This window comes from Rhyacophila brunnea, unplaced genomic scaffold (genome assembly GCF_057557595.1).
Source record: "Rhyacophila brunnea isolate RB1 unplaced genomic scaffold, BYU_Rbru_1.0 scaffold_9, whole genome shotgun sequence".
Classification (NCBI taxonomy): Eukaryota; Metazoa; Arthropoda; class Insecta; order Trichoptera; family Rhyacophilidae; genus Rhyacophila; species Rhyacophila brunnea.
This window is the reverse complement of record NW_028233361.1, coordinates 38,592,533-38,610,239: the sequence shown is the minus strand read 5'-3', so window position 1 is coordinate 38,610,239 and position 17,707 is coordinate 38,592,533. Positions and strand designations below refer to the sequence as shown.

Below are 17,707 nucleotides of genomic sequence, written 5' to 3'. Positions count from 1 at the left end.
TTAAATTATGTAGTTTATTTGCTCTATAATAAATATACAGTTCTTCAAAATTTTTAAAAGCTTTAATAAGCTATTTAATATTATTCTATGTCCATTAGATTATGTAGAGTTTATTTGCTTTATAATAAATATACAGTTCTTCAAAATTTTTAAAAGTTTTAATAAACTATTTAATATTATTTTAAAATAAATTGCCTATTATAGAATATTGCTGTTTTACATGGTGTTTTAAATCCAACTCTGCTGATTGAAATTATTGATTAGTTTCATAGAAAAAACATAATATTATAATATAAACATAAATATGAAGTAATGGTAGACATTTTCTTTATGGTTTAACTGCGACATATAAACTGAAAAATTAAATATAATTTGTAATCATTTGACTTGCTAAAAAAAAACCATTAAAAATTTTCAACAAACAACAATCAACTGACAATTAAAATCACCTTATCATGATTATAAATCAATCAATGGGGCACTGGGCAAACAGAAAATACATTAATTAATATGTGTGAAAATAAATTAACAAATTGTGATGTAATAAATAAGCAGAAGATATTCAGACTCGGATATTCACATAAATTAATGCATCATCTGGAACCGACTTCAGGTCATGTAGGTACTTACTGCGATGGTATAACTATTACACATAACATAACAACATAGAGGAGATAATAGATAGACTGGTGAGTATTTTGAAGTTTAAAGCATGGACAAATAATTCAGCGTGTTGACCCCCCCCCTCTACCCTCCACCTCTTATAGTAACAAAAAGTAGTCAGTTACAATTCTTTCTGCCAGTATGTAGGTATCCATAATGAACAGAAAATTTTACGTGGAATGGTTATTACCCATTCAAAAAATTCAAATTAAAAAATTCATATAAATCTATTATTATTATTATAATTACTAAACCCCGGAAAAACTTATTCCAAGTATTAAAAACAAGTTACTAACAATTCAGACGTATTTTCAAAGATATGACTAATTTTCTTTTAGGTATTCTTAAGACACTACATCAGTAGCGAAGGGTGGAGGTAGGCTGTTAAGATCCACCATAAATAGTGCACATTTAACTTTGTTAGTCATATGTATTTGTTTTTATTGAAGAAATACTACAATTTGATGATGTTGGTTAGTTTTTAAAAATATATTAAACCCTGCCAAATCCAAACCTTAATAGGTTTGGTATATTTTGGGCGATATGACAAACTTGTGCAGACTTTTTCATTAATTTTTATTTGTTTTCGTTGGATTAAAAATACATATTAAACATATTTTTGTTCATTTTTTTAAATTCATTAAGCCCTGCCTAACCAAACTACAATAGATAAAAAATATTATTCTATCTATAAAATATCCCAAGTTATGTATGATTTAATTGCATAATTTTAGATATTTTATAGATAGATGAGTATTTTTTGACTATTATCTGTAAATGACTTAGTTTTCGCAGGGTTTAATTGAATTTTAAAAACTAACTAACACCATCTGTACATTGTAGTCTTATTTCAATGAAAACAAATACGTATGACAAACAAAGTTTAGTGTACATTATTTATGGCGGATCTTAACGACCTACCTCCACCCTTCGCCACTGCACAACATACTACTACATGACCACTCCACACTGTGTAACCATTATCTCCTCTATGCCTAACAGTTGATGTAACTGGTTATAATGTAATTAATCTGTAACATGTATGTACCTACATATTTTTGTTACAGTACCATCCTGTTACACCATCTCAGTGAGTACTCAGTTTATGTGGAATTTTTGTGCATGTTACGACTGTCTATTGATGTGGAATGCAATTGTTTATGATGCAGCATCGCCGGTTGAGCTACAGCCGGCACGCCGTCAACGACAGAGACCTCTCCACACAGGTCAACTACCGCACGCACATGAACATCCGGAGGCTGGTCGGAGACAGGAAGCATCATCACAAACGGAGCAAGCGCCTCAACAAGGTGAGGCATTTTTATCCATGCATATAACTTTTGATTTTTTCCCCACCAGCCTTAGAAGTCATCTATAATTGACATCATACAATTTTACCCCGCTGTTACATTTCATCACAAAATATTTTATCCCCCTGTTTAAATTATTCTATTGTATTTTTAAACCCCCCCCCCCCACAATTAATTAAAAAATAGATTCATTAAAAATTATCTATTGTAATAAAAATATTATATTCTAAATAAGTATTCTCTTGCTGGTCTGTCAAAATTTCTATAACCTCTTTGTCACATTATATCAGACCTGCTCTAATGTATCATTTTATTTTATCCGATTATTGAAGATGAGAATATGTTATTTAAATCAATCATTTGATTTCCTTATTGGCGTTTTGTATGTTTCCAGGACGGCAAGCAGAACCACGTTAGTTTCCCCGAGTTCCAGCAGAACGGCTCTGCCAAACAGTTTACCCACGGTAAAAAAAAGTACTATAGATTAGGTACAGTCCACACTTCTCATTTTAACCCTCATTGCCTGTCGTGTGTAGAACTTGGCACGCATCCCGCACACTGCATGACTACAGACTCATCATTGTTTTACATCCGTAGACTTTGGTTTTCACATTCAACGAAAGAATGTGTGGATAAGTATTTTTGTCTATGGCAAGCCATTAAAATAATATTTCCCTATATTATCATGTAATATAGGTATCGGTTTTCAAACTCACGTATAAATTATAGGGGAAAAATATCAATAGGTACTGTATCGAAAGGATATATCGGTCAGTATTGATCCTTGCAATTGGTATCAAATAATCGTTATAGAGCTTTTCCTTTTTTATGTCCACCCACCTATTACTAGGTCGCAAAAGGCGGAAAAAAATATTTAGGAGATGAATATCAGATGAATGACGGTCACTTTTGGTCAGTCCTAAAGTGTGAATTTCCACATCGGGTGTCACCACTTTAGACTAGTGACACTCGATATATAATATGGTAACTATTAAGCAATGCAAGAGAGGAGTTTGCAGTCCGAGGCGCGGCGGAAGAATGCATATCTAATAAATTGCGATCAGCTATTTATTGACGTATTCAAAAATTGAATGATACGCTGATTTTAGATTAAATGAATATTCAATAAATTACGATCAGCTATTTATTGATGTATGCATCAATTGAATAATGCACTGACTGTAGATTATTCGACTGTCGCTGCAATCTCGCGGAGTTTGCACATTGCATTGTAGTCTGTTGTTTGCATTCCTTACCTTATAAGATAATGTGCGAAAGCATCAACCCCTATATAGTAATGCATGCAGTTCGACTGGCGTTTGCTGACAAGGCTTGGGTTGTTGACCCCCACAAATATATAATGGAAAGTATCAATAACGGTATCGTATTGAAAGACAAATATCAATACCAAAGTATTGGAAGAATCGTGTCTACTCGCGAATGATAAACTTTAATTTTAACTTATGATATGATACAAAAAAGAAACAAAAATACTGAATTCCATAAAAATCTGAAAAACAACAAATGAAATTTTGAACATACATAACTTGAAAACACCTCAGATACCCACTAGAAAAAATCATATTTTAAAAAAATACAAACCTATATGGGATTTCAACCCGTATAACCATTGGTGTCGCCAATCTGTGCTTTAACCAATTATGCTACGAGACTCCTATCTAATTACGACAATTTAAACTAGTAAGTCATACATGAAATGCTTATCAAATTGAGGTTCAAACTCGTCAAGGTTCGTATTTTTTTTCAAATATGATTTTTTCTAGTGGGTATATATCTGAGGTGTTTTCAAGTTATGTATGTTCAATATGTGGAATGTTACATTCTCAAAATCTTGTGAATTATTCGTTGAATAAAAGATATAATTTATTAAAAATGAAATTTAAATTTTTGGTAGATCCTACATCGTATGCGATTGACAGTTTGTCAACCACTGCTTTAATGTATAGAGATCTTTTTACAGTACCCTAAAAAATACAAACATACCTTGTCAAACAGTGGGATCATTGAGCCTGTTATTAATTAAACAGTTTCTCAGATGTTAGAATCAAACTCGAATCGGACACAGTTATCCGGATTTAGCAGACAAAAGGAGAGAATTGCAATTATAAAAATTCAACCTGGATTATGTTTATTTAATTGTTTGCCGTAGACACTTTATTAAATTTTCATTATTAAATAATTACCCTTTTTTCTATTTTTAAATAAGTTTGCAAAAATAGATAATATATTTTTTATTTATATTCCCATGCACAAGAAGTATTGCCAGAACCTTTTTATAAAATGATTTGTGTATTTTCGAATTTTGCCATCTCATTGTATATACAACAAACAATTGCTATGTAAAGTTTACTTCAATTATTTAAAATTGGAATTGTATTTAGGGAAAAAATTGATTATCATAGGTGACTATTTCCAAAAACTATGGTCTAACAATAAATAATATGAGCATATTCTATGTGTAATTTCGCACTGTATATAATGATTAATGAATGATGCATAAATTTCTATACCTGTTAAAAATTAAATGTACAAAAACAGTGAAACTGACACAAACAAATGGTGATATGTCCAATTTTATTTTGCATATACACTCGAACTTGGTTATTACGAGGAAGATGGGACCGACTGAATTTGCCCGTTATAAGCATTACTCGTTATATCAGAGAATAGGTATTTTTAAATGAGCGGTCACATAACGCATAAAGTCGCAATTCAAACAAAAATTCACAATTAGAATTTTTCCCTGAAACAAGCATGGCATTCATAAACTACAAAAGAAGTTGTTTATTGTAATGAACGCTGGCAGGTACCTACTGACTTCAGCTTGGATTTTTACATGAAATTTCAACCATATGCGTGGATACTTTTTCAATGTTGTCGGCGAAAACACCAATTAGGTACTTAGACACTTAACTAGTGTCATACACGTAATCCGATCCCGGCGGCATCGGTCTACGGTCGGATTTTATTGCTTAGGGTCGAAAATGTTTTTAAACGATCGACACATAAACAGTTTTTAGAAAAATTTTGATGATATTTTTGCTCAATATATCCGATAAGTAGCTCGTTATAAAAGAGAATAAATGTATGGAAGAAATCATAAACTAAAATGTCAACGAATGTTTCCTCATTACATCCGAGATCTCGCTATGTCCATGATCGTAATAACCGAGTTCAACTGTATGTATTACAATCAAGGGTTGATCGTTCAATGAAAATAGGCATATTGTTCCAATGAATATATAATACTGGAAAAATGTCATTTACTTCTAATATTGAATTATAGACATATTAATATTTGGAAATAGGTACTTATTAGAAAAATAGCCAAAACTGTTAAATTAGATAAATTCAATATTTGTTAATTTTTATGTTACTTTCTTATTTATATGTCTAATTAAAAATATTGTAATGTATCCTAATTATAATACACAAACAATAGGGGTTCAATCATAAAACTCAACAGATTTATCAAACCCAAAGCTCATGATGCGTCAGCCACTTGACATGTACGGATGTCAACACCGATGTAGCGCCTCACATTCAATAAACACGAAAAAAGACAGAGTGAGGAAAGACTCCCATTTTGTTGACTTGTCAATGTCTGGAGAGATCTGCGAGCGATGGGGCTTCGACAACTGTAAAAGGAGAGTTATAAACACACTCCGGGTCATAGCACTGCAACAAAAGATACTTAAAAAAACTCTTGCGAAATCTATCTATACAGCTAAAATACTTTCAAACATAGTTGAAAATATCTTGTTGAATCGTCAATCTATGTAAGACCTTATTTGGGTGGATTGGTTTTATACGATCTTATTAGGATCGGATATAGTCGGAAAAAATAAATATGTCACGTTGTCGATAATCTAGTGAGTGCTTGCCGCGAGTGCACGTGGACGGCTCAATAAGGTCACATATACCTAGAACGCGTGCGAGTCAAATCGCGCCATCCTGCCAAGGCCTTAGAGAACAGCTACACTTTGCATTCTCCTACACCAAAAGAGTATTTATAATATTAATACTATCAACCGAAGGTACTTGAATAGTGGGTAGGAATTTGAATTAAAATACTAATGGATTTAAGTTTTGTACTATTCCATTTCACTCAAATGGAATAGTACTTAATACTCATGAAGATATTGTGTAAAAGGTTTTTGTCGGGCAGATTTTTTTTAACATTTAGTGTATTGACGGTTTAAACATAGTCCGTCTACTAATGTCTGCAAAAAAAAAAACCACCATACCCATCTCAGCTTTACGAGAAATATTAGCATGTACCATCTACCTGTTTAACTATTTATTATTTTTAGTTTAAATTATTAAAGTTATGCATGCCATGCTATCTTTTCATTTTAAACACACAAAAACATACACGGAACACATAATCACATAAATATATGTTAATTATTTTTATCTATACTTATTTCAGATTCTGATATAAATCTATTACATTAATTTATTATTATTATGTATATTATATTATTATGTACCTAACTATTTATGTACTTATACTTTTTTAAATAATTTATTTTATTATTTTTAGAAGTCAACTAAGTTTACATACAGTAGGTATCATTTTTTTTTACACTGTATTATCTATAATACCTATAAACTAAATATACGTATGCTACCTATTATAGCGTACGGCAGGCATGTCCAATTCCATGTAGGCTGTGGTCTACTTAACCAGTATCAAAACTTACACTGATCAATCACACTGTCCCAATAAATATTATATTTGGCATTCGCTATAAAGATAAGTTTTGGTCTTCTTTCGGGCACACTTCGTCAAACTATTTTTCTACTGTGCAACAACAGTAAAGGGAAACTACGCCTCAGTTTAAAGCGCAGTGATTCACAACTTCTCTTTCTCTCACTACTGCGGCAGAATGGGTGATGCAATACAAATTAAAGTAATACGATGAGGTCATGCGGTCATTGAAAATAACTTTCACTTAATTTGTTAAAGTAAATAAAAATTGGAATTTTTAATACTTCCCCTTCAATACATTCACTTTTTTTTTTTACATTCACGACTCAATTCCTATGGATCATATGGTGCGATTGACCAAAATCTATCCCGTGATCGACGCATTGGACATGCCTGGCGTGTGGTATAATTATGTCATAATTTTTTCATGAAACTTACATTACGCATATTTTCTTTCCAATTATTATACTTATATTTCTATCTTATAAACGTATAAACATAATAATATGTTGTTCGAAACCACTGAATATTTTTTGATCACTTTATAAAATTAACACAAACTTGTCCATATATAGAAATGTATATCCGATTCACCGTTATCTCACGAACCGCTTTTTTCGTATTTAGAAAAAATCTGTAAATCGAATTTTGTATAATAATTTTTTAATCCCATTAAGTATAGTATTTCAATATAATGAGCGTCCATTAAGCAAGAGTTAAGTGTATGTAATAAATTTAATTTCAAAAATTCACAAATTATTGTAAATAAAATTGGCACCTCTGTTTTTAACATAACCTAAATACAGCCCAATTCTTTTTATTAATTCATCAATGAAATCATTTGGTAAATATTCCTCACAGATTACCCTGACGAAGGACTCCAAGAAATCGATTCGGAAGACCCCCAAGTGAAGCCGGCAGGAAGGTCGGAGGATGACGGAGGTATCATGTTTACCGCCAAAACTGCCTGTAAGTAAAAAACACCCTTCTCTCAATGTTGTTTGATTGTTTTTGTATGGGTGTTGCCAGTATCCACAACCTTTTCATTGTGTTATTTAATCGATTTTGTTTTTTCCCCTAGATTGGTACTAATATACTATTATACAACATACTATAATATTATTACATGTTTTTTGTTAACTATTTTAATTGGGAATCATTTCATATTTATTAGATGTTTAATACACATTATTTTATGAGTCGATTCACATCTAGAAAACAATCATAGTTATTTGACAGGGTATACTTGAACAGTTAAATAAAACATTGGTACTCATTGCATGTCTCATAATGGGCCAGTTTTCATTTGATTTGCCGAGTTACCATACACACACATACATCAGGATACTAAATTTTAAATTACTTATTAAAACATAGGGAAATATTAATACTATCGACTGAAAGTACTTACATGAAAGAGAAAAAAAATGGTTTTAGCGATCCGAGTATTACCTCTTACCATCTTCAGGCTTTGTGCATAATTATCAGTAGCGAAGGGTGGAGGTAGACTGTTAAGATCCATCATAAATAGTGCACATTAAACTTTATTTGTTTTTTACAATTTACAGATGGTGTTGGTTAGTTTTTAAAAATCAATTAAACCCTGCATAAACCAAACCATAATAGTTTTCGTATACTTTGGGTGACACGACAAAATTGTGCACACTTTTTCATTCATACTTATTTGTTTTCGTTGGATTAAGAATACTATTATAAAAATTATTGGTTCATTTTTTTAAATTCATTAAGCCCTGTCTAAACTAAACTATAATAGATTAAAAATATTATTATATCTATAAAATATCTAAAGTTATGTATGAGAGAATTGCATAATTTTAGATATTTTGTAGATAGACAAGTATTTTTTGAGAATTTATCTATTATGGCTTGATTTTCGCAGGATTTAATTGAATTTTAAAAACTGATCAACACCATCTCTAAATTGTAGTCTTATTTCAATGAAAAAAAATACGTATGACCGACAAAGTTTAGTGTGCAATATTTATGGCGGATCTTAACAGCTTACCTCTACCCTTCGCCACTGATAATTATATAAGATTAAAGTTTGTTAATGTTTATACAAATATTTAGACATTCACAAACATAATGTTTTTCAGTTATATGCATACTGTAGACACACATAGAGCCTTAAGATGCCGAAAGGCGAAACACAGGTTTGCTAAAACTGATTTCTATAGAAGAGTAGAAAAGTCGTATCATTTAGTGTTTCGAAGATTTCTTATATTGAAAAAATAAAACCTCGAAATCCTATACCGTAGTTGCATCACTTTATGTTTTCTTTTCTGTATGTTTTCAACTGTCTTCGTATTTTCAAATTTAATACAAAACAAAACTAAATTTATTGTTTTCATTCCTTATAATTTAATAACGTTAAGGACTAGTTTCGTTCGCTTACATGTCAGTTTATAATTGACAGGTATCATAATATAGATTGCACCGTTTGCCACATCTCGAGATCAATATTTTTGAATTAAAATGATATTGTCCAAAGCTCACTCAAATGAACATTGATCTGCAATTTTGGCTGACGAAATTAAATTTTTTTACATACTGTTTGTAATATATCCAATATCCAATTAATTTAAGTTTTTATATACATTTATAGCCATAACAACATCCATCTAAAAAGACGAAACCAGTCCCAATACCTATTAAATTACTCGAATTTCTATAAAAAATGTTATTTGTAATTTTAATTCAATCATTACGACTTTCGTAACATACTTTACAAACTTGTAATACTCTAAAGTTGTTTTTGAATAACTTGTGTTTCCTGCGTACTATATTGGATGACATTTCTACGAGGAACATCTAGTGACCGAATTACGAAACATGCAATTAAATAGTATTTACTTTTTTAAATATTTTAATTAATCAATACGTATCTAAGAACAACAAGAAGAAATGTGAATATTTTTCAAAATTAAAGGTCATTGTTAAAATTCCGAAGCTCGATTAGATATAAATAAAAATGATTTCATAACACATTTTTATTTTATAAATAAATTTATATTTTTTAAATAAAAATATAGAATACAACTATAAATTAGAAGACTTTTCTACAACATTGACAAAACTATAATTTAATGATAACAATTTTTTTTTTAAACATAAGTAAACTAAAACATTTCAATGAATGCTCATTTTACTAATTTTTTTTTAATTGAAGGGCTTACTTTCAAAAGCGGCTAAAACGAGTATTTTCAGTTGGGTATAAAAGATTTTGAGAAATATATTTGTCTACCACTGTGGTTTGAGTTTTAATTTAAAAAAACTCAGCAAAATACGTCAATATTAAAATTTTCAAAAGTTTCAAAATCGGTTAAAAAGGACGTTAAAGAAAATATATGTTATTTCAATTTATCTCAAAATTGCATAAAACCGCTTTAACCGCTTATGAAAGTAAGCGCTTCAATTTTATGTTTATTTTTGATTCACAAAATATTTATTTTTCTTCTGTGTAGATACTTATTGATTGATTAAAACACTTCTAAAGGCAAATTTTCAGTAAATATTATGGTACATACAGCATAGCTTGTCACCTCGTGAAATCGAATTTCATTGTTTATTTCCGTCTACGGATTTTGCGATATAACATTTTACAGATGTAAAATAATAAGATAAGTATCTAATTTTTTTACCTCTGTAAAATTACGCATAATCGGTAGGTAGATGGAAAAATGGTGATTTTCAGTTTTGAGAGGTGACCATCTATGCTGTGGATACTATAATCAACTGCATATTTTGTACTTCCGTCACTTGTTGTCACTAGTAGCTCTACGCCTTATCTCATTAATAAAAAAACGATACATCGACGATAGTAAGTTTTGTTGATTTATTTTTTTATTATTTTTTCTGATATTTAAAACCATTTATTATTCTAAAAATATTTGTTCAATTGAGAAGTTCGAACTTACGACTGAAAAAAGTAATAAAAGATGGAAGGAGACAAAAGATCATCTAATTGGCATCTACTGTCAATAACAGTTGAATGTCAAATTTTATTTATTTATTTAAAAACAATAAATATTATTTATGATATTTACTATTTTCAAAGATGATTCATGATTCATGATCTCCCTCCATCCTGTAAAATATAGAATTATCTCTCACTTTAAAGATAGTGTAGGTCGCAATACTAACAATGTTTATATAGGATGACTATGCCTATACAGCAAAAAATATATATAAATATAACAGAGCACCGTTATTTTAATTAACTCCCATAGACTCACATTCATTACGCACGTCATCAAAAATGAATCAAAAATCTTTTATAACTTATAACATACTAAAAGACTCCTCGAGGAAGAGAGAAAATCACATAAACGATAAATAAAAAATAACATGCTACCAATATAATAATATTAAAATCAAATAAATGATAATATCTGTAAATGTTGTAAAACAGTAACATAACCTAAATTATTTTAAGTATATATTAATATTATTATTGTTATATTATGAATGAGCAATAATTTATTTTAGAATAGTTTTTAATGATAATCTTGTATATTTTGTAATATCTTTGATACGTTAAAACTATTTTTGAGTACATAATAATATTATTGTCTGTAAATGGTGCATCTTCCTCGGTGTTGGCATGTGTTATTATATTAATTAATAATTATACTTGTACCGACTGTCCCCGGACTGCGGGGGGCGGCCGGGTACTTTTATTTGCGAATATTTTCTACAATATTTGCATGATTTTATGATTTTCTCTATTCTCACCTTCTGTCTCACAAATTCTATCAATCAATACCTACTTCACAATCTAACTATGCTTGTGACATAAAAAGTGTTTATTTCATTGTTTTAAATGCTTTTGTATTACCTACTCTACTAATCCAGTTGCCATCTATGTTTATCGAGTACCAATGGCAACACTGAACAAATTCTTACCTAAACCATGTTACATAAAAAATATCATATTATGCTGTACCTAAGTATTAGGTTACTGCTAACATACTCGTATGTCATTGTTGTACACTGTACATCTAACAGCTTTATGGAAAATCTCTCTTAACTATAATTCTGGCGTAGTAATAATAATTGTTGTAATTAACTATTGTTGACACTTATAAATTACTACAAAATTATTGTAATTAACTCATTCACTGTGGACCAGTTACTTACTATTTAATTACCACATTTAATTAAAATGCATAATAGTATCTAATGGCAACGCACCAGTTGCGTTGTAAGCACTAAATGAGTTCTACATAACAAGCATGATGTCTTGTACATAAATTCATGGGCGCGCCAAGCAGGGATGCGCGCAGCACCGAGACTGCAGATTTAAAGATCATATGGGCCTCCACAGAGTGGAAGTTTGTTGTAACAGATTTTGTTTTTACGAGAAATGGATCTCGGCCACTTGCTCAACCTATTAGGTCCATACCCTGACTCAAACACAAATTGAAAAGCGATATGTGTGCTTGCCAGACCCAGGATTCCAGCCTGGGACCCACGTCATAGGCTGACGCTTAAGCGGTGCGGCCTTCGTGTGTGTTGACGGCAGATTTCAGGGGGAAATAAAATACCTTGATATATTATTATTAAATATATTACATTGAATTCATACACTGAATCTTATATTGAAATAATCAAAAGTATTCTCTTAAAGTCTCAATAGAAGGGATCCTAAATAGGCATAAAACGTGTTGCAAAAAAATGTAATTCCTTTTATGGCAATGATGGACGAAATGATCGATTCATAAAGTTATAAAATATGAAGGGGTATTTTCCTCATGGTTAGTAAAAAAATGTCTTCTTATAAATAAAATTGTTAATCATTATTGTTATAAAAATGCGGGATAGTTTTCACTGAGCTTATAATATATCGTCAGTGTTTTGTAAAAAAGGCGAATTAACCAAAATGCTACTTTACAGGAGGAGGATTTTTAACTTTTGACATTTATTTGTTTTTTACCTGTAGATGATTATAAATATCTAACAAGTTTATAATAAAACTTAGAAAGAATACTGTCATTATAATAGGTAGGTATTATTATATAATATTTTAAAAGGCCAAATATGTCATATTTGCTTTTTATTTTGTAATTTTAATTAATTTAATTTTAGTCGATTATCGTTTTTAAATACTTTCCTGTGGAGATAAAAATTCACCGTTATTACACAACAAAGCTAGTAGGGTACATACCTATTGTATTTTCATTAAAATCTCGATTTCGCCAAAATGGTTGATTCGCCCTTTTTACAAAACACCGACGATATATAGGTGCTTAGACGAAGGTAGGACAGCTATTTTTAGTTGGCACCCTGATGGCAACCCTCCTTGGCGGAGCCCTGTGTAAATTATACAACACCTAAAAGATACATGGCTGTCTTAGGTACAAAAAACATAATATTTCATTGTTAAGATAAAATTTTTCAAATATTATATGGAAAACTGTTCCAATGATTACAATGTTGAACTGTCAACTACTTCACATTGTAAAAATGTGTAAATAATTTGATGTAAGTAATCATATATATGAATTTTAAATTTCAGTATATTTATATTGATATAATATATTAACTGTGAGTCGTTAAATTAGAATCTAATGTAACGTTCTAAAAGAATTTGTACAATGTTGCCATTTGAGATAAACACATAAGGCGTTCCGTAAATTACTCTGCTTGTTTGTGGTGCGTGCAATGGCGGCGGACAGGCATTATCGAAGACATCAGCCCAACGTCCTCCCACAAAGAGAACAGCAGCTCTCTCATAAACCAGATTGCAAACTTGCCCGGCTTTAACCCCTTGAAGGCCAGGCTAGTGAAGCAATACTCCAAGACCTCCATGGAGGAGATCCTCCCGACGGCCGTGGAGAAGTCGCTCCCTTGGAGAAGAGACCGATCCAGCTACAACTTCGGTAGGTCTCATTGCAAACGGCAAACGGCTGGCTGCATCCGCATCGGACTTCCAACGTGTAGTTCCAACATTGCCCGAGTGTCCGCTTCTGATTTTGGTTTTTCTTTGCAAACAGTACGAATGAGTCTTGTGGCGTAACGAATGTCAAAATGAACCGTTATTCACTTTATGGTACTTCACTACATGGAGAAACTTTGGATCTCTAAACCGGCTGTCAAGAACTGTGATCTTCAGAGCCACTTGCGGCTCTCATTGTTGACCAACAGTTTACTACTAATAATATTAAAAACGGTAATTTATTATGAGGTTACTGCCAAAAGTTAGTTTGTCTCAAAATCATGTTATGGAGTAATTGCAATTTTAAGTTTAACATGCCCTCTAAAATCCGGCATAATGTTACTTTCGTTGTGCTTTATGTACATGTTGTATGTATCGGAAGACCTTGATTTATTTTTCTAGCATATGTATTAATATATAGACACATAATCCGTTGTTACCTCTTAATACCTAAATTATCGACTTCCTGACTTTTGGCAGCAACATTTTACAACAAGTTCCATTGTTTGACGTGAAATCCGTATCAATGTTACATTATTTAGACCACAATTAGAAATCAACAAAAGTTGTCTATATTTTTCTTTGTCTCGGTTAATTTGACCAAAAATCTTCAGGGACATGACGTATGACATTAATAAATTTATTAAAAAAATTTCAATGCGTATCAATATTACAGCAGTGTAATATTATGTACCAGTGGCGAAGGGTGGAGGTAGGCTGTTATGATCCGACATAAATAGTCCACAATAAATTTTGCCGGTCATACGTATTTGTTTTTATTGAATTAAGTCTGCAATTTACAGATGGTGTTAATTAGTTTTTAAAAATCAAGTAAACCCTGCCTAAACCAAACCATAATAGTTTTAGTATATTTTGGGCGATGCGACAAAATTTTGCACACTTTCATTCATACTTATTTTGTTTTCGTCGGATTAAGAATACATATTTCACTAATTGTTAGTTATTTTTTAAAAAAAAATCATTAAGCCCTGCCTAAACATGTATGATTTAATTGCATAATTTTAGATATTTTATAGATCGACGAGTATTTTTTTACTATTATCTATTACGGCTTGGTTGTCGCAGGGTTTAATAGAATTTTAAAAACTAACCAACAGCATCTGTACATTGTAGTCTTATTTCAATGAAAACAAATACGTATAACTCAAAGTTTAGTGTGCACTATTTATGGCGGATCTTAACAGCCTACCTCCACCCTTCGCCACTGTTATGTAAATATTATTATACTGTTGTAATATTGAATTCTAACAGGTATGTAAATGCCATCTCAATTAATAAATTCTAATGTTACATGTTTATTGTAATGATGAGGAAAACCAAATTTTAATCGGTTTCTAATGATTACAATGATTGAGCTAGATATTATAGTATTCATTGTTTAATATGTTGATCCAAAATAAATTTGCCAACTTAATTATCAAACAACTTGATTTGCTCTTTGATGTAACTCCACTTTTCAAGTGTAAACAAATACAACAATTGCCCCAAATTGAACACATACTGTGTCAGTGTTGTCAGTCAAGCAAGCATCTCTTTCCAAAAACCAATCAGTCCACATATTATTATTATTATAGTAACTTACAGTACTTATTTTAATTTCACACAATATGTAATTTCCTATAACTTCCAAAACCGGTCAAAAGTATGATTACTGATAAAAATAATATGACAAAAATACCGATATGTCCAGTTTTATTTTGTTTTTATTTATTACAATAAAATTAAGGATCGATTCGATAATAAAAGTGAGCATAATTTGTTTCAATTTAAAAATAGCATATTATATTTTTTAAAAAAGAGCCTATCCAAGGAACACAGAATAAACGGGAACTGAAATACCTAACGGGTGTAGAGTAACAGGCAACCGATCTCGAATGTGGAAGAATATGGGATAAACTTAAACACGTGTCAAGAATACGTCATTCTAAGCTTGTCCTTCGTTCTGACAACTGCTTTCGGTTTATGCGCTGACGCTCATTCAATATTGGTGTATTTGACGGTTGCAACAGACACTATTGTACGTCTTTCATTTTCGTAGGACACTCACACATTCAAAATTCTGGTTCAAAATGTAGTGTGCCTTTCTGTATTCTATTTATTAATCAGTTCTGTAAGCCTATCGTTAATGCTAATTATTTAAGCTTGAAACTCAAAAACGTCATTTACCAGAAATATATTGAATTTTGGACTTTGGTATTTGGAAATAGATAATTCATAATATAGTGGTCATCAGCTTATAATATTATAATCCGGCAATTATATAACTTATCTCTCTACTCTCTACATACCTATCGCATATAATTCTTCTTCTTTCGGAGCACTGTCCTCTTAGTGGACGTTCCTGAACATCCGGACTGATACTATATTGCACAAAATTCCAATCTTTCTGACAAAATTTCTCTGTATAGTGAGGTAAGATAAAATAAATTTCATTTGACATTCTGTATTTGTATAGCATTATACAGCATGCGACTGCGTAGGTGAGTATTTCTTCAATAAAACTTTCTCAGCTCTTGAAAATATTGACAGGGATTATATTTTAATATTGGCTTTAATTTTCAGCAATTTTTTCAAAATTTTCTCAACTGTCATTTTCAAAATATAAAATGATGCTTTTAATGTTGTTATCAATATTTGTAATTGTAATGTCTACTTTGGTTGCCTATCAAACATCCTTTCTATTCTTATATTAATATATTTTAATCACGACAGATAATGTTATCATTATGTTACTATCAGAGTGTTGAATTTACTATTTATGAAACGCTTAGTGAAAATCTGACATTATAAGACACGTGGTGCTGCAAATTTACATAAACTGCGGCACTGTAACGTCGATCTTGCCTGATTCTAATCGAAAATCAAGCAAGATCAACATTGTGGTGCCACAGTTTGTGTCAATTTACAGTACCATAGGTAATAACATTACCTACAATACCTTTGATCGGTTAAATAAACCAAACTTTTGTCGGTAAGGCATTTCATTAAATAATACTTTTAAAAGGATGATAGGTAACATGATCATAATTAATATAGTACATCTATTTGATTAATTAACAATAAAATTACATTTCAATATCCAATCATTATATTGTTACATTATTATTATACAGTTTGAACAATAAAAATGTTACATTGTTTGGAACATAAATATAAATGAACAAAATGTGGTGTTACATTTTATTATTGTTATTATTATAATCTCTCGAATACATTATTTATAACTCAAATAAGGCAACTTTAAAATCATCTTTATTAGTAGATAATATTAATTCTATGTATTTTATAGAAGTCTTAGGTTTATATAAATTTTAGCGATAGGAGCAGCATGAGTAGAACTTTATTTTTTATTATTAATCTTGCAAGATGATTAGAAAATGTGATGGCAATGTTTTTGCACTTAGGTATCCACGTAATAATAAAATAAAAATTTAAAACCACACACTTAACATAATTGAACGTTATAAAACTGTCTTGATATAAATAAGTCATCCTTTTAGCGTTACCGAAAATCTTCCCTTATACATTAATTCTAAGCATCCATTAAAGTCTGGACTTTTGTTATCTTATAGATTTTACATTACATATTAGTATACTATTTTATATGTGGTCATCCAACACTCTGGCAACTGATTTCATGAATATCAGTGTTTGTAGAATATCGTACTCATGGGCTGGCATGGATATACAAATATTGGGCTCAACAATTCGATTTGGGAATTTGGTCGTGTCCCAAGGAGATCTGAATTTTTCAAACGTCTGATTCGAAGCCGTGATCCATTGCTTCAGATGCTAATAATCTTGCACTAGTCGACAATAGTAAATAATCGATAATAATTTATTCAAAATCAAAATATGACAGTTTGAAACGCTACGTGTGTCATTTATATCGTTATTATTATAGATATCAAAAATATTATACAGTTGAATTCTTTGATATTTTGCGTGGTGTCAATTTCTTCCGTTCTCAATGTGTCTGGCTCGTTACAGAAGTCAAGATAGTAGAAGTAGCATAAGGTA

At 30.7% G+C, this 17,707-nt stretch overlaps 1 protein-coding gene across 2 annotated transcripts in view; it reads left to right on the top strand.

Moving 5' to 3' along the window:
* The window catches only part of Nhe2 (Na[+]/H[+] hydrogen exchanger 2), a 198,936-nt gene that overhangs the window by 172,771 nt on the left and 8,458 nt on the right, over positions 1-17,707 (top strand). For both annotated transcript variants that reach the window (XM_085960114.1, XM_085960113.1), the window contains exons 11-13: positions 1,833-1,973; positions 2,368-2,437; positions 7,570-7,677. In XM_085960114.1, coding sequence (XP_085816240.1) covers positions 1,833-1,973; positions 2,368-2,437; positions 7,570-7,677 — 319 coding nt within the window. The remainder of the gene's footprint in view (positions 1-1,832; positions 1,974-2,367; positions 2,438-7,569; positions 7,678-17,707) is intronic.